We start from the raw sequence: 26,005 nt of genomic DNA on the forward strand, positions 1-26,005 counted from the left end.
TGTTGTGTCCAAATTTCATAGCAATTGGTGTAGTAGTTTGGGAGATGTGAGGTCCTCACAAACAGACATACATCTTTATTTATATAGATATGGACTTGGTTTACCATGTTTTTGTTTAAATACACCTCAACTCTGATACCGTGAGACCCCCAGAACATGAAAATTAGGCATAATTTGAGCTCATCTACATGGGCAGAATTAGTTGGTGCAGAAGTAAATACATTCCACAGCATCCATAGTGCATGGGTCAATTGCCTAAATCTGGGAGAAGACATCTTAATCATGGGATACTCTGAAGTTTTCCTGAAGCACTCCCATTTGAACTGTCTTCTCAAAGTTCAACTTAATTCAATATGAAATCGACAGAGAAGGCCTCCATGTTTAAAGCCTCCTCTGTTCTGGTCTCAGCCTTGTCCTGTTCTGAAGTGAGATGGCTTCTATCTATACCAGTTGTTCCCAAACTTATTTGGCCTGCTGCCCCCTTTCCAGAAAAAATATGATTCAGCGCCCCCTAGAAAGGGGGGCATGGCTTAGAGTGGTGGGCGTGGCTCCTGCTCAAGAGGGCGGGGCTGAGCCTCTCCCTAGTCCAAGATGCAGGGCTGGGAGAGGAGGGGGAGGTGGGCGGGGCCACAAATGGGCAGCCAGGACTGGGGTGGGCAGAGTTACAAGCTCTAAGGCAGGGCTGAGCTTCTATCCCTGTCCTGTGGTGTCTGCCAGAACACAGGAGGCGGGGGCTAGAGGAGGGGGCGGGGCTTCTTCCCAAGTGCCTGATGGGGCTGAACCTCTATACCCTTCCCCCGTGTTCTAACAAGCACCTCAGGGTAGGTATAGAGGCTCAGCCCTGTCTCACGTTCTTGAGAAGAGGCCCTGCCCCCACCCCTACCCCTGCCCTTTAGTCCTAAAAGGCCTCTCAGGAGAGGTATAGAGGCTCAGCCCTGTCTTGGGCTCTTGGAAGGAGGCCCCGCCCCTTCCCTAGCTCCGCCCTCTGTCCCCAACAAGCGCCTCAGGAGAGGTATAGATTCTCAGCCCTGTCTCGGGCTCTTGGGAAGAAGCCACGCCCACTCCTCTAGCTCCTCCCACTGTCAGGCGCCTCAGGTGCTCAGCCCTGTCTCCAGCACTTGGGAAGAGGCCCCACCCCTACCCTGGCCCCACCCCCATGTCCTAATAGGTGCCATCACCGCCCCCCGGTATCACTGCAGCACCAGGGGGAGGTAGTGCCCACTTTGGGAATCACTGATCTATACTGAGAAAATCTGCATTGTCCATCCCTGTCAAAGTCAGCTTCTGCTCAGCTCTTATTGCTTTCTGTATCCACATAAGACTGTATTTCTTTTTGGTCTGATTCTGATCAGATTAATAGGTTGGCCCAATCATTTAACTTGCAAATGTCTGAGCTAGAGGCACAGGATGATGACCCAGTCTTTAATCAGGTACTTAGTAAAGTGACCATACCTACAGCATTACTCATGCTGCTCTATCTCCTTCACTGTTCAGGATTGAATTTCTTTGGCTTGGTCAACATCCCAAGTCAAATCCAATAATTATGAACACTTCTCAATTGAATTTGTTCAAGAAACTGCACTTTGCACACCAGCAGATAAAAAAGGCATGAAATTTGATGGGCAAAACATTTTACTCATTTGCTGCGCTCATCTTTAAGTGCTCCATCTACCTAGCATGCATTGACAGATTCTTTATCAACAATTCTTCTATTAGAAACTTGACTCCATTCTTTGCTAAATTGGAAGATAAAGACTTCAAGCTTGCATCCCCCATTCCAATCTGAGATCCACAAGTTGGAATGGCACTTCTCACCACTTGTCAGATGGTGATAATTACCATACGTGGTTCTTTGAGAGATCATCTGTGCACTCACTCAACCGGCCCCCTCTTCTTAATGTCTTCTTTTTCCAGGTCTCTCAATGACAGACTTGAAACTGGGAATTCATGGCATATATGCATGTGAATGGAGGAGCGGGGCACACTCTAGAGATTTCTGAACACAAAATGGCCCCATATGTGTACGTTTGCAGATGACCACTCAAAGAATCACAGTTACAGGTGGCTAACCTGTTCATCCTAAAGAATCACTTCATTTTGTCTGTTCCCATTATTGGTTCATCCTGTCTTTTACTATACAGGCAGTCCTCAAGTTACGAACAAGATAGGTTCTGCAAATTTGTTCATAAGCTAAATTTGTATGTAAGTCGGAACAGGTACATTTTTAGTGTAACTCCAGCCAAAAATAAATATTTTATAGCTTTGGACAGCATAGGGAAGGGTGTGCTCCAGTTCAGAGGATTTCAACTCACTTTCCATCCCTGTGAAAATTGGATTTTGAAAATTTTAGCTTATTGTGGAAACAAGAATTGGTGATAAAGCTTTAGTGGAGACACTTTTTCCCCATGGTAACAATTTCAGGAAATTTCCCTTGCTAGGGACAGATTTCTCTCACTTCCTATTGTCTCACCCCCATTCTTAACTATGAGTCATTTGTAAGTTGGATGTTTGTAACTCGGGGACTGTCTTTACACGTTTCAGAACTGGCAGATTTATGAAAAGCATTTATCAAAATTTCAATAACATGATTTCTGCTTTAGGGGGTGTTACATTTAGCCTATAGAGACTACTCATCATTAACAAGCAGTCTTCATGATAACATATCCTGACTCTTCTAGTTTTGTTTCTACCCTCGTTTGAAATGGGCCTGGGGATTCTGTGTGCCAAGTTTGGTCCAGATCCATGACCGATGGGGTTTGCAGGAGTCTCTGGATGTGGGTGAAGGTACTGCAGCTCCCTTCGTCCAGGGTTTATCCACACACACCCCAATACCACCAGGACTTAAAGTGGATCATGGGAGGTCTGTATACCAAGTTTGGTCCAGATAAGTTGTTGGTGGGAGTTACAGTGCTCTTTGAAAGTAGGGCCTATCTTGGAAAATACATACATACATACATATAAACTTTAATTTTTATTATATACTAGCTTGCATACACCGCTGTCCGCTGGATACAAACATTGACTTTTATTATATACTAGCTTGGGGACCCAGCGGTGCCCGGGTTATTTGAGAACGGAATTGTTTGCCTTTGTTCCAAGTTTAGTCTCAATCCAGTGTCAGTTGGCTTTAGTTGGTGTGGGTGAACTACAACTCCCATATGGAAGTCCATGGTCCATCCCCCTGCAAACAGCTCCAGGATGTAAAGTAGGTCATGGGGACTTGATGTGTCAAGTTTGGTCTTGATCAGACATTGGTGGGGGTTGCAGTGGTCTGGGGAAGTGAGTGAAGGTACTGTAAATCCCATCATCCATGGTCCGTTGATCCCTCAAATGATAGGAGGATGTAAAGTGGGCCACATTGCACCTATATGTCAAGTTTGGTACAGTTTCATTATTCATGGGCATCACAGTGGTCTGTGAGAGGTGAATTGGATGAAGGTACTGGAAATCCCATCATCCTTGGTGCATTCTCCTGCAAACCACACCAGGACACAAATTGTGTCACATTGCACCTGTGTGTCAAGTATAGTACAGTTTTGGCTTTCATGGGTATCACAGTGGTCCGTGGGAGGTGAATCGGGTGAGGGTACTGCAAATCCCATCATCCATGGTCCATCCTGCACCAAACCGGATCAGGACATAAAGGGGCCCACATTGCACCTGTGTATCAAGTTTGGTACAGTTTTGTCATTCATGGGAATCACAGTGGCCTGTGGGAGGTGAATTGGATGAAGGTACTGCAAATCCCATCATCCTTGGTCCATCCTCCCCCAAACTGCTGCAACATATAAAGTGTGTCATTTGGGATATATATACCAGATTTGGTTCAGTTCTGTCATTTGTAGCAGTTGCTGTGGTCTCAAGAAGCGAGTGAAGGTACTGCATTTCCCATCTGTGTGCCAAGTTTGGTCCAGTTCCATCACTGGGGGGCATCGCAGTGGCCTGTGGGAATCGTAGTGATTGAAAGTACTACATATCCCATCACCCATGGTCCATCATCCTGCAAACAGCACCAGGACATAAAGCGCATCATGGGGTAGGCTGTCTGGAATTGTGGAAGTTGGAGTGCAAAACACCTGGAGGGCCCAAGTTGGCCCGTGCCTGGTTTAAAGGCTTCCATACAATCCTAGAGTTAGAAGGGGTGCCAAAAGGCCATCTAGTCAAACCCCCTTCTGCCATAGAGGAAGACGCCATCCAAGCCCTCCCGACAGATGGCCATCCAGTCATAAATACAATTGGAAGATAGAGTCCTAGATTTGAAAGGGGTCTCTGAAGATCATCCAGTCCAGCCCCTTCTGCTGTAAAAGAAGACACCATCCAAGCCCTCCCAACAGATGGCCATCCAGTCATAAATACGATTGGGAGATAGAGTCCTAGATTTGAAAGGGGTCTCTGAAGGTCATCCAGTCCAGCCCCTTCTGCTGTAAAAGAAGACACCATCCAAGCCCTCCCAACAGATGGCCATCCAGTCATAAATACGATTGGGAGATAGATAGAGTCCTAGATTTGAAAGGGGTCTCTGAAGGTCATCCAGTCCATCCCCTTCTGCCACAAAGGAAGACACCATCCAAGCCCTCCTGACAGATGACCATCCAGTCATAAATATGATTGGGAGAATTGAAAGGTGGGTGGGTGGGATAAAAGTTTTCATAAAGACAGCCAAAACCATCCTTAAAAGGAAAGATTAAAAAGTCATTTTTTTTCTCTTCAGTCTGTTGCGGAAAGTAGATATAGTAATGTAAATGTAAAGTTTTTTATTACCAGTATGCACAGTTGGCCATGTTGGGTGTATTTGGTCCAGATCCGATGTCAGTGGGTTTATGGGTCCTAGGGTTATGTGTGTCTATTTTGGTCCAGGTCCGGCCTTCCTGGTGGTCCCAGTGGTATTTTTGATTACAAAAGTGTAGGCCGAAGGCTGTTAAGTGTCCCAAAGCTAGCATCGTTCTGAGGAGAGGGAGTAGGCTGAAGCCTGTTTGTGGTAGTTTTTGCCTCAGCGGTCCCAGTGGCCTGTGAAAGTGGCGGCCAATCAGAAAGCTGGCACATATTCCGGCTGGCCAATCAAAACGCTGGCACATATTCTGCCCGGCCAATCAAAACGCTGGCACATACAAACACTGAGTTTTATTATATAGATAGATAGATATAGATACAGATATAGATATAGACAGACTAGCTTACGTATCTGGCGATGCCTGGGTTTGATAATATATAACACTAATTATTGGAAAAATAACGGAGGAGCCATATGCCTGCTTTAAAACTACATTTCCCAGATATCCCAGTTCCTCTCTCCTCTTAACATTCCCCACCCCCTTTTGTCCTCACTCTTTCCTTATTAATAAAATTGTTTCCCCACTCAACCATGGAAACCCACTGGGTGATCTTGGGCAAGTCACACACTCTCAGCCCCAGAAAACCCAATGAAACAGGAAATAACCAGGAACAGATTTCTTTATTCAGAGGCTGATGGCCATCTGTCAGGAATGGTTTGATGGTGTGCTATGATTTCTATTCTTGGTTGATAAATGTCATTTCCTAATTGGTTCTGTCATAAAAACATGGCAAAACTTTATTACACTGCCAAAACATTTTCTTTGCGCAAGCAAGGGACATCGTCCTATAAATAGCACATTATGGTTTGTTGAGTCTCTTACCACAAATTTAACAAAGTTTCAGCCACAAAAACAAAGCTTCTGAAGTAGAACAGTGACTTTTGAAGTAAAGACAACCCAATAAAACAGGAAATAACACTTTCAAACCAGGAACAGATTTTTGTTATCATTAAAAAAATTTTTTTATAAAAACTTTGAAAATTCGCCAGATATCTGAGGATAAGTCATATGTTCTGAAATTTGGTGAGCTAACAGTGGTAAATGTGTTCTTACCACTGTAGCAAGTTTCATCGGGATAGCTCAAAAAATGAGGGAGAGAGAAGCCCCTCAAGTTGACATTGACAGTAAGGTTTTCCTTCATGCGCATACACGTCTGCCATTAACTAGGTACGTACGAAGATTTGGAAGTTCTGGAAAGGTTTGAACTTTTTGCCTTCCAAATTCAGAAATAATTTTAGAAACGAAGCGCCAGTTCCCCCTACTTTCAAACAGAGTTTAGAACCATTTTTTTTCCTGGATCGCACATACCTAATTGTTAGCTGTCGAGTGGTCACTGGAAGTTGGTGAACTATAACTGTGGGCTAGGTTTGGTCCAGATCTGTTGTTGGCAGGAGCTACAGTACTCTCTGAATGTTTGGGCCGTCTTGGAAAATACATACATACAAACAAACACTGACTTTTATTATATAGATAAATATAGATAGATATAGATTAATTTTTCTCTGCTCTACTTTGTTCTAAAATCTTGTTTTTAGTTTGCCGGCCAATTTCAGCTAAAGCAAAGCTCCGTATGAATCCTCGATCTGATGTTGACTTTTCTGCACCAAAGCTAGATCTAGATGTAAATCTTCAGGATATAGCCATGGAACTTGACAAATCACAGGTAACTTTCTGTAAACATTTTAAATGTATAGAACAACTAATATTAGTATTAGTATCGGGCCCTGCCCACAGAGGGGGCACACACTTGACTTGGTTTTCTGCCAGGGATGGGAGGAAGGTGGTGGTGTGGAGGAGCTTACCATTGCTCCATTGCCATGGACCGACCATTACCTGATCAGGTTTAGACTTACTGCGCCCCCTAACCTCTGCAGGGGTGGAGGACCGATTAAGATGGTCCACCCCAGGAGGCTTATGGATCCGGAGGGATTCCTGATGGCTCTTGGGGAGCTTCCCGCCACCTCGGCTGGTGACCCTGTCGATGCTCTGGTCGCCCTCTGGAACGAGGCGGCTAGGGCAATAGACACGATTGCTCAGAAATATCCCCTCTCAAGTACCCAAGCTAAACCATCTCCTTGGTTCAACGAGGAACTGGCAGTGATGAAGCAAAAGAAGAGGGGAGTAGAGGGCGTGTGGCGTTCGAAGCCGAGTGAGCCAAACCGAACACGGCTATGTTCCTACCTTAGGGTATATGCCGCGGCAATAGATGCTGCAAAGAACGTTTTCTTTGCAGCTAATATTGTGTCCACAAAGAACCGTCCGGCAGAGCTGTTTCGAGTTGTCAGAGGTTTGTTATATCCCATCCCTCAAGACGGGATCCCTGACAACTCGGTAGCCTGCTGTGAAGCATTTGCTCAGTTCTTTGTGGACAAAGTCACTTTGATCCATTCTGACTTTGACACCATATTAACGGCAGTCTTCCGAGGATGTAGCACGAGCACCCGCTTGTCCTATTTTGATGGATTTGTTTCAATTGGTTCAGCCTGAGGATGTGGACAAGGTGCTTGGAGAGGTGAGGGCTACCACATGCATCCTAGACCCTGCCCATCCTGGCTGGTGAGGAAGCCAGAGGGGGATTGGCCGAGTGGGTGAAGGTGGTGGTGAATGCCTCCCTTTGGGAAGGCATATTTCCAGCGAGCCTCAAATTGGCTGTAATCAAACCGCTGTTGAAAAAGCCATCACTGGACCCCACTCAATTGGATAACTATCTGCCTATTTCCAATCTCCCCTTTTTTGGGCAAGGTCATGGAACGTGTGGTGGCCACACAACTCCAGGCATTCTTGGTAGATACTGATTTTCTGGCTCCGGCACAGTCTGGCTTCAGGCCGGGGCATGGTACCGAGAGTCAATGATCTATGCCGGGAACTGGACAAGGGGGAGTGTGTCCCTGCTGGTTCTGCTGGACCTCTCAGTGGCCTTCGATACTGTCGATCACAGTATCCTTCTGGGGCGCCTTGCCAGAATGGGACTCGGGGTACTGGTTTGCAGTGGCTCTTGTCCTTTCTGGAGGATCGTTCCCAGATGGTGTCACTGGAGGACACCTGCTCGGCCCCACAACCATTGACTTGTGGGGTCCCGCAGGGTTCAGTACTGTCCCCCATGTTGTTCAACATATACATGAAGCTGCTGGGAGAGATCATCCAGAGTTTCGGGGTGCGGTGTCATCTGTATGCAGATGATGTCCAGCTCTGTCACTCCTTTCCACCTGTCACTAAGGAGGCTATTCAGGTCCTGAACCGGTGTCTGGCCGCTGTGTCGGACTGGATGAGGATGAACAAATTGAAACTGAATCCAGACAAGACGGAGGTCCTCCTGGTCAGTCGTAGGGTTGAATAGGGTTACAGCCTGTATTGGATGGGGTCGTGCTCCCCCTGAAGACACAGGTCATCGCTGAGTCTAGAACCCCAGGTTTCGGCGGTGGCCAGGGGAGCCTTCGCACAACTCAGACTTGTGCGCCAGCTGCGCCCGTTCCTTGGGAAGTCTGCCTTGGCCATGGTGGTCCATGGTTACATCCTGTTTGGACTACTGCAGCGCTCTCTACGTGGAGCTGCCTTTGAAGACGGCCCGGAAGCTTCAACTAGTACAATGAGCAGCAGCTAGATTAATAACTGGGGCAGCTTATAAGGAGCGTACCACCCCCCCCCCTACTAAGCCAGCTCCACTGGCTGCCGATATGCTACCGAGCCCAATTCAAAGTGCTGGTTTTGACCTATAAAGCCCTAAATGGTTCTGGCCCAATTTACTTGTCTGAACATATCTCCTCCTATGAGCCAGGAAGATCCCTAAGGTCATCTGGTGAGGCCCTGCTCTCGGTCCCACCTGCCTCTCAAGCACGGCTGGTGGGAACGAGGGACCCCTTTTGGTCGTGGCCCCTTGGCTGTGGAACACACTCCCCAGAGATATATGGCAAGCCCCAACCCTTCTGAGTTTTAGAAAATCCCTGAAAACACTTCTATGTGCCCAGGCTTTCGATGATTAAATGATAAAGACGACCCGGACTGACTTACGGCCACAGTACGAGGATATTGGATGAATGGACTTTAACTATATGTTTTATATTTTTATATTGTTAAGTGTTGTAATTGGATTTTATTTATTGCTTTATTTTAAATGTGTGTAGACATCGAATTGTTGCTAATTGTGTACGCTGCCCTGAGTCCCCTCGGGTGAGAAGGGTGGGATATAAATGGTGTAAATAAATAAATAAATATTCAAACATCTTTTCTCTGTTGCCAGAATACTGGGCAGCTGAAAATTATGCAATCCACATTAAGGGGGTGTTAACTAATAATTGCCAAAGGCCTGTTTGAACAGCCAGGTCTTCAAATCCTTAAAGGTCATGAGGGTGATTGCTCATCTAATATCCCTGGGGAGGGCATCCCAGAGTTGGGGGGCCACTATTGAAAAAGCCCTCTGCCTCATCCCCACCAGCCTCATTTGTGATGGGGGCATAATTAAGAGGAGAGGCCTCCCCAGCTGATCTTAAAGCCCGAACAGGTTCATAGGAGATGCTTATTTTATTTTAGTGATGGTTTGTTTTAACAGATTGTTTGCTGTTTGCTTTTATGTCTGTTGGACTTTCTGTCCACGTGTAAGCCTCCCTGAGTCCCTTCGGGGAGATGGTAGTGGGGTACAACAACAACAACAACAATTGCTTGCCTGCTACCCAAGCTCCAATTAGTAAAGGTGTTCTCACATCCATTCAAGGAGGACATAATGATTATTAACTTTCCTTAAAAATCCATCCTGTCCACATCCTTTAGGCATCACCTGATTACCAAAAATATAGTTGAATAGTAATGAAAAAGATACAATGTAAGTACAGTAGAGTCTCACTAATCCAAGCCTCGCTTATCCAAGCCTCTGGATAATCCAAGCCATTTTTGTAGTCAATGTTTTCAATATATCGTGATATTTTGGTGCTAAATTCGTAAATACAGTCATTACAACATAACATTACTGCTTATTGAACTACTTTTTCTGTCAAATTTGTTGTATAACATGAAGTTTTGGTGCTTAATTTGTAAAATCATAACCTAATTTGATGTTTAATAGGCTTTTCTTTACTCCTTATTATCCAAGTTATTCGCTTATCCAAGCTTCTGCCGGCCCGTTTAGCTTGGATAAGTGAGACTCTACTGTACTGTTCAGCAGAATAAGACACAGGGGTGTGTTGGAGGGGAATGCTAAACAGAAAGGAGGAAGCTGTTTCTTTCCTCACTTGCTTTTTCTTCATTGGAAAGCATTAGTGAGGGTGGCGGGAAGGTCTTGGTTCACATTTCTCTCTCTTTCTTGTCACATATGCATAAATTAAAAGTTTATTTTAATTTGTTTGGTCCTTTTGGCATAATTTTTATTTCTGTCTAAGTATGCATCTCATTTTTGTTGTTGTATGAGTTACCTTGTATTAATTATAAGCAATTTTTTCAATTGCAGTATTTTAGTATAATGGAGCTCCTTGAGTCCATTGATATGATGACCCGGAATCTACCATACAGGAAGTTTAGACCAGATGTTCCTGTTCACGGTCATGCCATGGAATGGTAACCCACCTCATTATTTTTGAAGACATATTTCTGGTAGAATCTCTATAAAAAATTTTGAGGAAGCATTGACATGGTTTCCTTCAGAAGCACTGTATATTGCCAACCGTCTTCTAGCATCTGTTTTGCTTATTAGCCTCATATGCAGCAACAATTTGAACCTGTTGAAGTGTTCATTGCATTGTTTGTATAGATATATACCTATAGCCTTCTAAAATATGGGTGAGGAAAATGTGCTCATCCTGGTCATTTTCAGGTCCTCTCAAGACCAACTATTTGTACATAAGGCTTACTCTAAAGGTTTGTGAAATGGCCCCCAGATGGACAGGTATTTCCCAAAATTTGGAGAGAATGTTAGCGGCCTTTTTATAGTTAAAAAAAATGAAAATGAACAGAAATTATGGCAGTTGTGGGCAAATACTTGACAGTTGGATACTGCCTCTTAAGACATTTCTGTGCAAGTGACTGTATTATTTACTGTAGCATTGAAGAGTGCTTGGGTCATTGTCTTGATATTCACATTGAGTGCTTCTTTGTTGCGGCCAACAATAAGTATTGGAGTAAAAGAAACGTTGTAGATTTTTTTTCAGTCAAAAGTTTGTCCTTGTAACATGACACATGATTTGGTTACAAAATCTGTGTGACATCAAAATGACTGAGGAGAACTGAATATTAAGATGGAAATCCTCTGATGAAAACCTAATAATCTGTAACTCTAAAATATAGGAAGAGAATCAGTGTTACATGTGTGTTGGGGAAAAATCTGTAATCATCTTTATTATAAAATATTAAACTTTTAATGCTTTGGAGGAAAGTTCAGAACTTGATATTTTACCTAAGGTAAATTGTCTAATAAGTATTTTAAGGGGAAACTCCTGAATACTTTTCAAGTACTTATTCAATTTTTAATTTCTCCCCTACTAGGTGGTTCTATATTGTAAATGGCCTTATTGAAGTCAATGTCCAACCCAAACTACAGATGTGGTCTTGGGAACATATTCGTTACCACAGGAATCAAGTGAGGAGCTATAAGGACCTATATAAAACAAAAATAACATCAAAGAAGCCTCTTGAAATCACTTTGATTATGCTAGAGGTTTGTGGTTTCAAATTACTGTGTCTATGTTAACATTTATCAGAAGTAACTATATTTTCTCAGGTACTATTTTAATATACTGCTGCATGTGTATTTGGTATGTTGCACTCACATTTTAATTGATACTGCTTTTAAATTCAATAGTAAGAGTATTCACTATCTGAAATTGGAAAATTAGTGACTGTACACAAAGGCTGGATCAATAATATGGTAGGTTCTCCAGTTAAATAATTATCATCATAATCATCATCATCATCATCATCACTATTATGGTATGACCACCCCCCAAAACTATATGTTCCCAGATTTTTCATGGACTTGCAAACCCCCATAGTCGCATGCTGAAGGATTTTGTCAGATGTGGATGAATGAAACCATGGATTTGTAGTCATGCCATTGAGTGTTAGGTCTAGGCCAGGCTTTAAATTGCTTGCTTTATTTAGAACTGGAGAAAATGTTTTCCTGCTCACATTCTTCTAAACTGCTTTTCGTACTCTATTAGGATAAGAGTGCTTTGTGATGAAAATATATATATATTTATATTTAATTTAAACCCTAGGCCAACACATGTGGGTCAGTGCAAGTACTATCTTTTTAGCAGTATCACTTCTGGCCTTTTAGCACCACTTCTCTCCTTTTTTAATGCCTTAGCCCAATGAGTGTCAGTAGTAGCATGCAGTGTGTGTGTGCAGAGGGGACAAAATCAAAATGATGGCCACTTCTGTATATTCCAGAATTACCCAGCCTGCATGGAACATACCATGTTTTCCCAAATAAGATAATGTTTTATATTAATTTTTGCTCCCAAAAATGTACTAGGTCTTATTTTCAGGGGATGCCTTATTTTTCCATGAAGAAGAATTCACATTTATTGTTGAACAAAAAAAAAAAAAGAATATTCATTATATACTGTGCAGTAGTTGTCATCACAAACCAGCATAACCAGACAAAATGTGAAATCCTATCAAGAATTTCTTGTTCCTACCATTATTTCCATGTACATTAATCTATGGTACATACATTTACCGATCCTGCATGCTCTGGTATTTTGTTTGGCAGGCATGCTTCCAAACAAAATGTTTGCTAGGTCTTACTTTCGGGGGAGGCCTTATATTTAGCAATTCAGCAAAACATCAACTAGGTCTTATTTTCAGGGGATGTCTTATTTCCGGGGAAACAGGGTATATCCCATGGATCGCCTCCTGTGCCACAATCCCTGTCTCACCTTCCCTTTGAGGCTACTCAGAGTTGGGAAAGTTAGTTCCCAATTCAGGCAGAGGGCGATATTGTTGCTTACTGCATGGAGCCACCTGGCTGGCTGGCTGACTAGAAAGAGGGAGACATTGTGAGTAAGGGAAGCTGCTTCTACACAGCCACATAATCCGGATCAGAATGTGGATTAAAGAAATCCAGTTCCACTCTGGGGAGTCTCCAGGAACCATGAAAAAGCTCGCGCAACACTCACAAAGCTCCTTTCCTCACCAACCCAACAGAACAACATATTTTTTTCCTTATGAGTTTATAGAAATGCGCTGAACTGCAGCAACCCACCTGATGCAAATCAACAATTGAGCTCATCTTTCAGCTCAAAAATAAAAAGGGAAAAACAATTTCTTCTCGGGGAGGGAGGGAAAACGTTTTTGGGTTGCTGTGAGTTTTCTGGGCTGTATGGCCATGTTCCAGAAGCATTCTCTCCTGACATTTCACCCACATCTATGGCAGGCATCCTCAGAAGTTGTGAGGTCTGTTAGAAACTAGGCAAGTGGGGTTTATATATCTGTGGACTGTCCAGGGTGGGAGAAAGAACGTGTTTGTTTACCTTCCTGAGATCATCATGTCTGGTTCCTGTACCTGAATTTTCCAGAGGTGGTGCTACAGCATCCATATACTAATCAGATGGAGTAGATTAGATTTTCTTCTAACTTTTTTTAAACACATATTTTCCATGTAGAAATGCATTGCAGCACATCTTAGATCTTCTAGTTTCCCCCCTCTCTTATAATCCACATAATTATGGATTTTACAGCATGTATAGATGGGGGTCTAAGGAAAGGGAACAACAGATAGACTTACCAGCCTGCAGTGTTGGGAGCTCCTTTTCTCATCCACTTTTAAGTCTCCTGTGTTTGTTTCACCTCTGCTGCCTCCCTCATGGCTCTTCAGTCCTTCCTTCCCCACATCCCTGGTCTTACTACTCTCTTCCATCTTTTCATGTTTCTCCTGCTCTGGCAATTTGTACAGAGCACCTTTGAATCCCTGCTGAACCATCACATCATCCTTTGTGCCTCCCCTCCTTGCCAGCCACATAATTCCATGTGAGCTCCTGGCTCATCAGGTGTCACATATCTGATGTCATAACGGGGACCCTCATGACCTGCAAGGAGGGGATAGATTGATAAAGTATTCAGGTTTGAATCTGACAGCATTACAGATGTGAGCCCTTTATACGAGGGTTATCCAGAAAGTTCATTACGTTTTGGAATTAAAAATAAACAAAGTATAGGAGAAAACATTTACCATATTCAGTTGAAAGCCAGACCCAAATACTAGTTCTCACCATAGTCCCCACTTAAATCTAGGTAGTTATCATAGCGATAAAAGTGTTTGAAAAGCCCCCCCCCCCTCAAGATTCCCGCCTGGCTTGCGTCCTGAACCAGGCTGGCTTCCCTTCCCTCAGCTGTCAAGTGGTGCGCTCAGCTTTCCGCACAATCTTCCTCGATCACTCTTTTGTTTTGCAGATGCTTGCAAGGAAGGTGCTCTTCTAAGGTTTTGCAAGAAGCACACCTTTCCTGTCCCAAAAAACCTTCCTTGCAAGCAACTGCAAAACAAAAGAGCGATCGAGGAAGATCCTGCAGAAAGCTGAGCACACCACTTGACAGCTGAGGGAAGGGAAGCCAGCCTGGTTCAGGACGCAAGCCAGGCAGGAATCTTGGGGGGGGGGGGGGAGAGGGCTTTTCAAACACTCTTATCGCTATGATAACTACCTAGATTTCAGTGGGGACTATGGTGAGAACTAGTATTTGGGTCTGGCTTTCAACTGAATATGGTAAATGTTTTCTCCTATACTTTGTTTATTTTTAATTCCAAAACGTAATGAACTTTCTGGATAACCCTCGTAACACTATTTCCCATTCTCAAAGCAAGAAGGCAGATTGTATGACACAGACTGGCTAAGCCCTGAATGCTAGCATTTTTGTGACAAGTTATAGTTTCTTGTGGGTCATCACTTGTAAGCAGTTGCTGTGAAAATTTTATCTTCTTTTTTATAGGACCTAGAGAAGACATTGGATATATTCAGCATTACTCTGGCAAGACAACAGGCAGAATTTGAGGTATTTATTGATAGTAAACTCTGTTGTAACAGATTTGTTCTTTGAGAAATTATTGAGTTATTGTAGTTCAATAACGGGTTGCTTTGAACTTGAGCAACTGGCCTTGGAGGGAGAAAAGAAGGAGCAGTATCTGCTGAACTTAATCGTGACACACCCTACCATTTTCTTTTCTTTGTTGTTGTTTTACTTGTAAAGCATGATGTACAATGATGATGTTATAAATAATTGATTATTACCAATATTATTTTTATCATCATCACCATCATATTAACAACAAAATTTTCTGTTCTATCCTAGTTTGCATAAGGAAATACATAATAATAATAATAATAATAATAATAATAATAATAATAATAATAATAATCTTTATTTTTAGACCACCCTCTCTCCCCAGAGGGACTCAGCGTGGTTTACATATGTATAAAATGGCAAACATGCAATGCCATAATTACATCACACAATATCAAAAATGAGAAATGATATTAAACAGACTTATTACAATACAAAATTTTGGATTAAAATTATAAAAATAAATTTGAAAAATAACAGTTAAACCAGTAAAACATGAGTGCACAGAGTGTATACCCTGACCAATTAAAACAACCAAACAGAAAATTCTTTACAACAATGAACTTTAATTCAGACCTTAATGTTGTTAAGTTTTTTTGAAGGTGTGGTGAAGTTGTGCTCTTCAGATATTAATGCCCATATTTCTTTAATCCTGGCACCTCCTTTTGGATTTGTTTAAAGGCTTACTATTACAACTGCATTATTAGTATTATATTTAAATATTTCATTCTGTTTTTTAAAGTATGTGTTGCCAATGTAGCAGTCCAAAAATAGATAGGAGGTAAAACTGCATTTTAAGGATATTGTGCATTTAGAGCTTGCAACTTCTGCTGCAGTTCTCTGTACATCTTGCTTGATATTGACATGCTTGCTAATTTGTTTAAGTACTAATGCTGTTTTGCTTAATAGGCAACTAAGGCTGGATTAAAGATTTACAGACTAGGGGCTAAGCAAGACAACGAAGAGTCTAAAGGCTGGTTTGGTTGGATGTGGGACTGGGTTGGAAAGAAAATCCCCGAAAGTATTCAAGAACCAAAAGGTATAACTATGATTGTTTAGATTTAGGAATACTTTAAAAAGTAGCATGAAAGTCTTTTGTCACAAATCTTTAAACCTATGGTTCTTAAATTTATTTGTATTGTCATCTGATTATTAATGAGAAGATGACCTTGTTTATTTTATAAAATATTTATAGTTTGCCTTTCCCTCAATGTGTTGTCGAAGGCTTTCATGGCCGGGATCACAGGGTTGTTGTATGTCTTTCAGGCAGTGTGGCCATGTTCCAGAAGTATTCTCTCCTGACATTTCGCCCACAATCTATGGCAGGCATCCTCAGAGGTTGTGAGGTATGGAGAAACTAAGCAAGGAAGGTTTATATATATCTGTGGAAAGTCCAGGGTGTGGCAAGAGTCCTTTGTCACTGGGAAGCCAGTATTAATGTTTCAGTTAATCACCCTAATTAGCATTGGAAAGGTTTTGTCTCTTGCCTGGGGGCATCCTTTGTTCAGTCATTAGCTGCCCTCTGCCCTCAGAGTGTTGGTTCCCATCTACTGTTTTGATTTTAGAGTTTTTTTTAATACTGGTAGCCAGATTTTGTTCATTTTCATGGTTTCTTCCTTTCTGTTGAAGTTGTCCACATGGTTGTGGATTTCAGTGGCTTCTCTGTGTAGTCTGACATGATAGTTGTTGGAGTGGTCCAGCATTTCTGTGCTCTCAAATAATATACTGTGTCCAGGCTGGTTCATCAAGTGCTCTGCTATGGCTAATTTCTCTGGTTGAATTAGTCTGCAGTGCCTTTCATGTTCTTTGACTCTTGTTTGGGCGCTGCATTTGGTGGTCCCTATGTATACTTGTCCACAGCTGCATGGTATCCGGTAGACTCCTGCAGAGGAGAGAGGATCCCTCTTGTCCTTCGCTGACCGTACGTAGCATTTGTTGGATTTTCTTTGTGGGTCTGTAGATAGTTTGTAGGTTGTGCTTCTTCATCAGTTTGCCTATGCGGTCAGTGGTTCCCTTGATGTATGGTAAGAACACCTTTCCTCTGGGTGGATCCTTGTCTTGACTCTCATGGCTTGTTCTTGGCCTTGCAGCTCTTCTGATGTCTGTGGTGGAGTATCCATTGGCCTTTAGAGCCCAGTTTGGACCACCAAACGCAGCGCCCAAACAAGAGTCAAAGAACATGAAAGGCACTGCAGACTAATTCAACCAGAAAAATCAGGCATAGCAGAGCACTTGATGAACCAGCCTAGACACAGTATATTATTTGAGAACACAGAAATGCTGGACCACTCCAACAACTATCATGTCAGACTACACAGAGAAGCCATTGAAATCCACAAGCATGTGGACAACTTCAACAGAAAGGAAGAAACCATGAAAATGAACAAAATCTGGCTACCAGTATTTAAAAAACTCTAAAATCAAAACAGTAGATGGGAACCAACACTCTGAGGGCAGAGGACAGCTAATGACTGAACAAAGGATGCCCCCAGCAAAGAGACAGAACCTTTCCAATGCTAATTAGGGTGACTAACTGAAACATTAATACTGGCTTCCCAGTGACAAAGGACTCTTGCCACACCCTGGACTTTCCACAGATATATGTAAACCTTCCTTGCTTAGTTTCTCCATACCTCACAACCTCTGAGGATGCCTGCCATAGATGTGGGTGAAACGTCAGGAGAGAATACTTCTGGAACATGGCCACAGCCTGAAAGACATACAACAACCCTGCCTTTCCCTCATTTTTACTGTACAGTGCTTCAAAGGGGTACATTCTGAGATCACATAAAGGAGCTATATCTACCCATTGCAGCAGTTAAATTATTCAATAGAACAACTTTTAAACCCTCCTGCTGCAAATTCCCTCTCCCCCTTTTCCTCTTAACCTTTGTACAGAAGAGATGTCTTGGACTCTCCTCAGTCTATTGGTAGCACCATTGCAGTATATGTTACCCCATTTCTTCTGTATAGTTCTCTGCCAACCCCAAGCATCTTTTCTTTAGCACCTATTACTTTATTTCCTTATCCTTCTGTTGTGTTGTGGGAAGGGAAGATATTAGGATTTAAAATTCCATTTTGTGTTTGCGGTAAGTGCTTGTGAATCCAGGTGCAATTGCATATAATTATGTAGCTGTCAGTTAACTTCCCTGCCCACCTTCACTATCTCCAAATGAGTGTGTACTGTTTGAATCCCACTTCTCTTCCTATTCTGCATAATAGGGATTTTAATTACACTGTCTTGAGAAACATGATCTTGTTAAAAGGTTACAGATATCAGATTTTTACTGACAGAAATAGTAAAATACAAGACACCTTTATATCTGGCTTTACTGTTTAAAATGCTATTCTTGATCTGTTTTTGTGTAATTCTCTGGAAGTTACATAATTTGAGGAGGTAATCCTAGAGAAATGATATTAAATTTTAAATAACAGAACATATACTTAACATGCCAGAACTTTGAACATGCATTCCACCTGGATGTTCTATATGGTTCTGATGTGCTATTGCCTGACTGAAATTGTAATCTTGTATTCAATTAGAAATATGCTGCATTGAACTTAGTGAAAGTTCCCTTTGTACTTTCCTGTTAATTTTAGAAATATGTACATATTATAATTTGGTTTTCCCTAAGGTATTGGAAAGACTTTGCACTGTCAGTTCATTTCTTGGCCAATCTATAGGTATTTCTACATAGAGAGAAAATGGATTGTATCAAGTACTATTATAAAGAATGTAATTACATGTCCATATATTTAGTACACAAATTATATTGAATTGCAAGGTTCTCTGCTTTGAACTGAAGACGACTCCATTAGCTCACAGGAAAGAACCCTGGGATCCAAACTGTGTTAGACTACTTCAGGGATAATTTTGCTCAGTTTGGCCACATCCTTCAGGCTTACTGTGTTGTCCATAACCACACCTTTGTTATTTCAACAGGCCTTTCTTTGATCTCCTGCATTGTTACAAAATTTGGTCTGGAAGCTTTTGCAGTTTTACAGAACACATTCTGAGAGTGCCAGGGGGTGGGGTTGGGAAACCTAAGAGATTCCTCCTTCCCAGTTCTTTTGGGAAAACTCATTCCATTAGGATCCTGATCAATTTTGGTTTTACAGACTAGCAAAGTAGTTTTAAGATTTATAAAGCTTTGTTGTGTTTTGATACACTTTAAAAAACTGAATGTATTCATATTGTTTTATGTGACAGGTTTTGAAGATTTGATGAGTCCAGAAGAAAAGGATAAGCTCTATGCAGCAATTGGTTATAGTGAAACAGCTGTTGACCCAACATTGCCCAAAACGGTGTGTTTAAATTAATTGATAGTATAAAGCAACAAGAATTTAACTCTGTCTGAAAAATTGGTATCTTTCAAAAGAAAATGATAGTTGGAACAGTGATTGTCAGTCTTTGAATATCCATGATCACTAAGGTAGTTGGGTAGCTTTCAGAAGTATCATATGTGATATTTTTATCTATGGCATTATTCAGAAATGTTATGCATTTTAACGTGTGCAGCCTGGAAGACCTCCCCCCCCCCCCCCCCACACACACACACCTTCTGGTATTACCTAACCAGAAAAGCAGAAGAAAGTTGCAGGTGGACTCTTAAGCTGTGTTATGCTTTATTTTTGTTTCAAACTAATGAGGGGGAGGGTATATAGAATCTTATGCAAGAATACGGCCAAGTTTGTATGATAAAGCCCAGGGTGAATCAACCAAATTTTACTCTAGCTGTGGTTGCTACTGCCTTCTTCCACTTTACAGTCATAATAAAATTCGACTTTAAAAAATATCCACAATGTTGTTCTTTATCCTGTTGGAAGCAGTCAAATTTTAGGGCAGTTCAGGCAAGCATATTTGCCAATAGTATCATGTATTTTCCTTTGACTGCAGAATTTTGTTTAAATCTAGGCCTGCACTTCATGTTCTATTGCGTTGCCACTTCTATAGGGGCATTCAATCTCCTTTTATTACTTCTATCGTACAGAAGATCCCTGACAGAAGTGATGAATATTATTTAAAATATCTAATAGAGGGTAGGGAATCATGGATTATTTTAATAGTGGCCCAGTTTTGTGCTGCAGCTGTAAAATTGTGGATGATTTTAGTGGATAATGTTTTAACATACACATTTTAATATTTATAGTCATCCATTTTAATCAAGTGTCATTCGTAAACCAGGCTTCGGGCTACATGTTTTAGACTTGTCATGGATATGTTTCCAATATGAAGCTGGTTACAATGGTTTTAATTTTTAAAAACCTCTGATTTTAATGTTTCAACATTTCCTGGTCTGAGACTGTAATAAAATTAATTCAGTCAGACCTGCACTTCAGTCTTAATTTTAATGTTTGAACTAGATCTCTGAGTTAGGTGAGTATTTTTTTTCTTTACTTTCATTAGTGAGTTTCTCTTTTTGTTTGTGCTTGTCTGTTTCCCTGCATGTGAACCTGTTTTTTTAAAAAGATCTCTAGTTGAAAAGATTAGCAGATGTCATTAGTTTGTTAGTCAAAAAGCAGTAAGAAATACCTTATAATTTATATTGTTACATATTAAGGAGAGCTACCTCTGCTCCATTTCATGCTTGGCATAATTTATATGTTCCAAGGCCCTCGTTCAGTGTGAGGAACCAAAGTGTCACAGATAGTTTTGAGAGTGGTGGGGGACTCTTATGTTTAAAATAAATATCCCAGTGCAGCCATGACAGTCTCCCCCACCCTTTGCGCTATAAGTTTAGGAAATATAAACTAATTTTCCCTGTAATGGAGCATAGTTCTGGCCTTTGCCATGCTTCTTACTCACAGAATGTTCATAATTAAATTGCTTAGCTATGCTTTGTAAAAATCCTCTGCTTCTCATGATACTTTCCCCCCCCCCCCCCCCAATTTATACAGTATGAAGCTATGAAACTTTCTGTAAAACTATTAAGCATGACAGCAGTGATAAGGGAAAACAAGGAACAGCCTGAACTGATAAAAATTGCCTTAATTGATCTGCGTACAACAGTAACCCAACGGCCTGGTGCTGAAGCAATAAGGTTAGCTTTTATTGTATTCATGCTTACTTCTTAAAACGTGTAAATAGCAGTACAGTGTTCCCTCACTTTTCGCTGGGGTTATGTTCCAGGACCACCCGCGATAAGTGAAAATCCGTGAAGAAGGGACACTAGGCTTCTCCTTAGGAAGGAAGTAGAAAGGGAAAGAGGGAGGGGGAAAGGAAGGGAAGAATCTGTATTTGATTTCATAGTGAATTGTAGATGACATAATACTTAGAAAATGTCACTGTTTTAGTTGGATACATACAACTCATACACAATCTCAAAAGCTTCCTGCCATATCTAGACAGTCATGCTGATGCACTTCTTACTGGCACTTTATTGCTTATTTGCCTGATTTATTTAGAGTGGTTATACTTTGCCCTTCATCTGAAAAGCTCCTAAGGTGACTTACAGATGTGTGTCTGCTACCACATGTGTTAATCTTTGATTATTGTCTCTCTGAGACTAGTTGAAACTATTTCAAGTCCTGATACTAAGAAACGAATTAGTCATGGAATGAAATATGGGGTTATATTTTGTGTTTCTAGCTTTTCTTTCTTAATTAACAAGTGCCCAGTGCTTTAATATGCATCCCAAACTTCAGAAGGCTGGGTTTTTAATGAAGTAGTTGTCCATTGATGAATGACATTCCCTGCTAAGTTTCCAGAAAAGAAAGAAACAATTGTACTTGGTGGGCACAAATGTGGTAGCAACCCCTGACATGCCTGACAGAAGCCATATCTGGGAACACACTGAAACGTTGGGGGAAACATTATTGGCTGTTCTCACAACAGATAGACTGAGAAGCGCTGGAATACAATCAAAGCCACTGGTCAGGGTGCCTCCTGCTTTAGTATGGACATTGTAACTGTCTATACCAGTGATTTTTATAATGATTGCAGTATCAAACTTCATTGTTCTGCATTTCATAGCCATGCTTTTCATCTTTATGCCTGCTGTTATATTTCTGCTGGATCACCCTAAATAGCATCAGCCAACACCATGGTAACATCCTGCAGTGTTTTTAGTATGATTTTTTATTCTGATTGTACATCAAATGTTTCTGCTACACTTGATATATTTTATGTAGATTCAAATTTGAAATATCAGACATCAGCGTCTTCAGCAGAGGGTATTAAGATCTGATTTTTTGAACTGCTTCATCCACACATCTCAGTAGCAGCAGGAAGCAAAAATCTGCATTTGCCTTAATCTACAAAGAAAGTCAAGAAAAAAGGAAATATACACAAATAAATATAAACATCAGTATGTAGGTCAAATTTTAAGGCTGGACAGAAATCATTTTCAGTAAATAGTATTAATACCACTGATTAAACAAGATATGGACATATTCAGTTAACATAGAAGCTTATTTTTATGACAGCCTGGCCTCCCTTCTTCTTTTCCTGGAAGGTCTTTTTAGCGGCATGTAAATAAAGTTAATGGGGCTGGAGAAACACATAAATTTGGTGCCATATTGTAACAGTGTTTGGAAGGGACAGTCCCACTTTGAGATGGGAAACTATGGGATTCCAATCTTGCCAGTCTTACAGCAGGCAAAATAAATAAACTGCCTCCAGATTCCCATGCTAAGCAAACATGAACAGCAAAACAGAGAATGTAAGGAAGGAGATAAACTCTTGTCACCAGCTATGCTCAGTAGACCTTTTTAAAGCATAGATGTTGGGACCATAATAGAAATGGTTAAAAAGTAGGGGCTAGTGAAAGAAAAGGGGGGGGGGGAATCCCTATACATTTTAGAAGAAGCTTTCACTTGGTCTCTGGAAGATTCAAAATATTTTTGCTAACTTATACAAGCCTCACCTGAACTGGTGGTTTCACTTCATTTGTGCATACTGGTGTTTTTTTTTAATAAAAAGTTTTCTGTTGTTCCTTTTTTGTGGTATAAGAATCTATTCTTATTATTTCCATATTATTTCTGCCTCTGGCACCATACTGTATATTTTCTTACTGAAATAATGCCTAGGAATACATCTGCCTTGTTAACTGGGTTTGATACCCTCAAAATCATGTTTGTTTTGGTACTCTAATATCAGCAACTATAATTGGCAAGGTAAATTGAAGCCTGTAATTAGTAAGATAAATGCTTTCATATGCCACCCACTACTCATATTAGTGGAGTTCGAAGTAAAAAATTTAAAACACCAAAAAGTTATTTTTGAACAATAGAATTATATGTTTGTTTATGTTCTTACATAACATTTGTGATTTATATAGATTTGAATTAAGTGTAAGTGCATTTGAAGTTCATGGAGTGGCTCAAGGAAAAACAATACCCTGTTTGCTGTCATCGCACACAGTCCATTCAGGGACCAGCACATCACTCTTTACCATCATGTTTGAGACCAATCCATTAGAGGAGAGTGCCAATCAGAAGCTAAGAATAGAATCACAACCTTTGGAAATAATATATGATGCAGTAAGTAGAAAATTGTGTTGAAGATGTGTGTATGTGTGTATGTATATACATAAAGCTACACCAATGAAATAAAGTTAATACTCACATTTGATTCTGATACACCGCTATGTTATTATGCACTTTTGTCAGATGACTGTAAATAGCTTAGTGGATTTCTTACGACGTCCGGGTGATGTTGATCTTGATCAGCTGGCCATAGCAACTTTAACAAAATTGGAAGAATTGGGGGAAAAGACAGCTACAGGTAAGTTGATGCATTTTTGAAAAAGATTGGATTTCAATTTTTCAGGTATGAAAGTCTTAAGGTAACTTTGGACATCTCAGTGTATGCAGTTTTCTCTGCATAGAGATAATCTTAGCAATAAATATGTGAAAAAGTTACAGGCTTTTAATATATGTTATTTCACATTGGCATGCACCTCTATGTAATGGAATGCCTTTGAACTGTAGCTGTGTTGTGATTCTTAATTGTTTCTCGTGTTTTTCCAGGGCTAGTATATATTATAGAAACGCAGAAAGTTCTAGACTTAAAAATAAATCTAATGCCGTCCTATATCATTGTACCACAAAATGGATTCTATGACTCAACTTCAAATAAATTACTTTTGGATCTTGGTCATTTAAAGGTAAAACACTCAAATTCCAATGAAATCTATAATATTTATTATTGTGTCTAGATTATATTGGTGTATTAAAGGCATGAATGATTAAATATTTTCTCAAATTAATTTTTACCCTTTTGGTTTAATATGTTTTTCTGTTTCTGAATACTTCCATATCATGAAATATTTTGAAAACTGGAAGTATATTTACTTGGAAATGGAGAAACCTTTCATGCAATAAAAACAACAGATATTCACATAGCATCCAGAATTGAATTATATAGTAGCATAATCTTATAAACCAGGGCCCACTTTTGACAAAATTGTTGCTAGATCCTGAAATCTATAGCATGAAAAATGTGTTAGTCTTTTAGATAACAAAGGATGTCTTGTTTTTCTGCAATATATTTAAAATGATTATCCATCTGCAGTTTTTGAGAGTATTTGTTACTTCAGATGAGTAATCAGAAAAATAATGTGTGTAGGCATATTTCTTCATGGTTATTCTTCCCAAACGTTCCATTTGATAGTCTGTGCTGATAAAGATAGAATATTTCATTAGTTCATTTGGAAATCTGGAAAAATCTTTTCATTTTCTTAATATACAATTTCTTTTATGTTTAATGAAGATTGCCTATCCATTTTAATATTCTGTGACAGATTATTACAATAATTTTGTTCTTTTGAAAGATGACTAGTAAAAATCCATCTTCCTTGGAAGAACTCAAAGTTGGTGAAAGTGCTCTTGAAGATATTATATCAAGAGCATATGACAAGTTTGACATTCAACTCAGCAGCATACAGCTTCTTTATAGCAGACATTGTAAGTATTTATACAAATTGATTTTACATAGATTCCCAAAAGTAGGACAATATAAGTTTGTAAAAGTTACCTTCAAACATGCTATTGTGTGTGGGGGTGTGTGAGTGTTCATTTAGTGTTCAAAAGAACAACATGTGTACCCACATAACCCACAAAAGAAAAGTGTGATGATGGGAGGATTTGCTGCCTTAGATATTGGTCAGAAAGGACTATGGAGTTGGTTTTGAATTCCTGCCTTGTCCAACTGTTCACTTCTAAAAGGAGTCATGTTTTTATTTTACTGAAGGATTACTGATACTGACTTCATCTTGGTTTAGAGTGTCCCAGAGTGGTTTCTATGGGGGGTGTGGAGGACATCACCATCATGTTTTTTGGGGAGGAGGTCTAGACCAGTTTAGCCCTAGGAGAGACTTTTTCCTGTTGCTAAAAAAAACTTTCCTTGGTTTAAAATGGCTCAGAAGCCCCAAAAGCATAGCTGAAAAATTCTGAAGCCCTGAAACAAATTTTTGTCCTCCATTATTTGAGACTTCTGGTAGCTCTTGCCATCTTGGCCAACTATCCTGAAGTTCAAAACATCTGGATGGTGAAAGGTTAAGAGCCACTGCTCTGGAGGGTGTTTGGGGACATTCATGGCAATTTATTTGTGTAGGGGAGCTGATATGATGGGAGTGTGGCTCTCAAAGCCCTCCTGTGAGGCTAATGTGACCCCCAGACTTCCACTGATGCCCACTGCTCCTCTAAATGTGTGTGTGCCATTGGAGCTCAGGGTAGGATTATGGAGTCCACCATGAAGCAGTATAGATTTCTATGCTTGGAAGTTCAATAAAAAATATGAGACATTTATTTGTTTATTACAGTACTTGTATCTTGCCCTTCTCACTCAATTGTAAGCCGCCCTGAGTCCCTACAGGTGAGGGGTGGGGTAAAAGGGATGTTAAATAAATAAATAAATAAATAAATAAATAAATAAATAGGGGACTCAGGGCGGCTTGAAAGGTGTGCATAAGTCTTCTTTGTATAATATGTAGTTAATACTTTTTAAATTGTTTCTCATAACTCAAAAAAGTAAACAAAACACCATACTTTCTTGTGTTTAGATGAAAGCTGGGAGAACGCTCGTAGTCTGCGATCATCATCTCAACATATTTTGCAGCCTTTGGATGTTAAAATGGAATTTAGCAGAGCAATGGTTGTAACAGATACAAGAATGCCCAAGTAAGATACTT

General features: G+C 40.5%; 1 protein-coding gene across 3 annotated transcripts in view; it reads left to right on the forward strand.

The window, feature by feature from the left end:
• The window catches only part of vps13a (vacuolar protein sorting 13 homolog A), a 206,501-nt gene that overhangs the window by 33,690 nt on the left and 146,806 nt on the right, over positions 1 to 26,005 (forward strand). For all 3 annotated transcript variants that reach the window (XR_010003415.1, XM_062972011.1, XM_016991003.2), the window contains exons 11-22: positions 6,368 to 6,495; positions 10,270 to 10,376; positions 11,301 to 11,472; positions 14,742 to 14,804; positions 15,783 to 15,912; positions 19,084 to 19,178; positions 20,772 to 20,914; positions 23,153 to 23,354; positions 23,484 to 23,598; positions 23,844 to 23,980; positions 24,647 to 24,779; positions 25,877 to 25,994. Coding sequence is in view for 2 of the 3 variants with exons in the window: in XM_062972011.1 (XP_062828081.1) it covers positions 6,368 to 6,495; positions 10,270 to 10,376; positions 11,301 to 11,472; positions 14,742 to 14,804; positions 15,783 to 15,912; positions 19,084 to 19,178; positions 20,772 to 20,914; positions 23,153 to 23,354; positions 23,484 to 23,598; positions 23,844 to 23,980; positions 24,647 to 24,779; positions 25,877 to 25,994 (1,543 nt within the window). In the remaining variant the exon portion in view is untranslated. The remainder of the gene's footprint in view (positions 1 to 6,367; positions 6,496 to 10,269; positions 10,377 to 11,300; positions 11,473 to 14,741; positions 14,805 to 15,782; positions 15,913 to 19,083; positions 19,179 to 20,771; positions 20,915 to 23,152; positions 23,355 to 23,483; positions 23,599 to 23,843; positions 23,981 to 24,646; positions 24,780 to 25,876; positions 25,995 to 26,005) is intronic.

The sequence above is a fragment of the Anolis carolinensis genome, chromosome 2 (genome assembly GCF_035594765.1).
Source record: "Anolis carolinensis isolate JA03-04 chromosome 2, rAnoCar3.1.pri, whole genome shotgun sequence".
NCBI classification, from domain to species: Eukaryota; Metazoa; Chordata; class Lepidosauria; order Squamata; family Dactyloidae; genus Anolis; species Anolis carolinensis.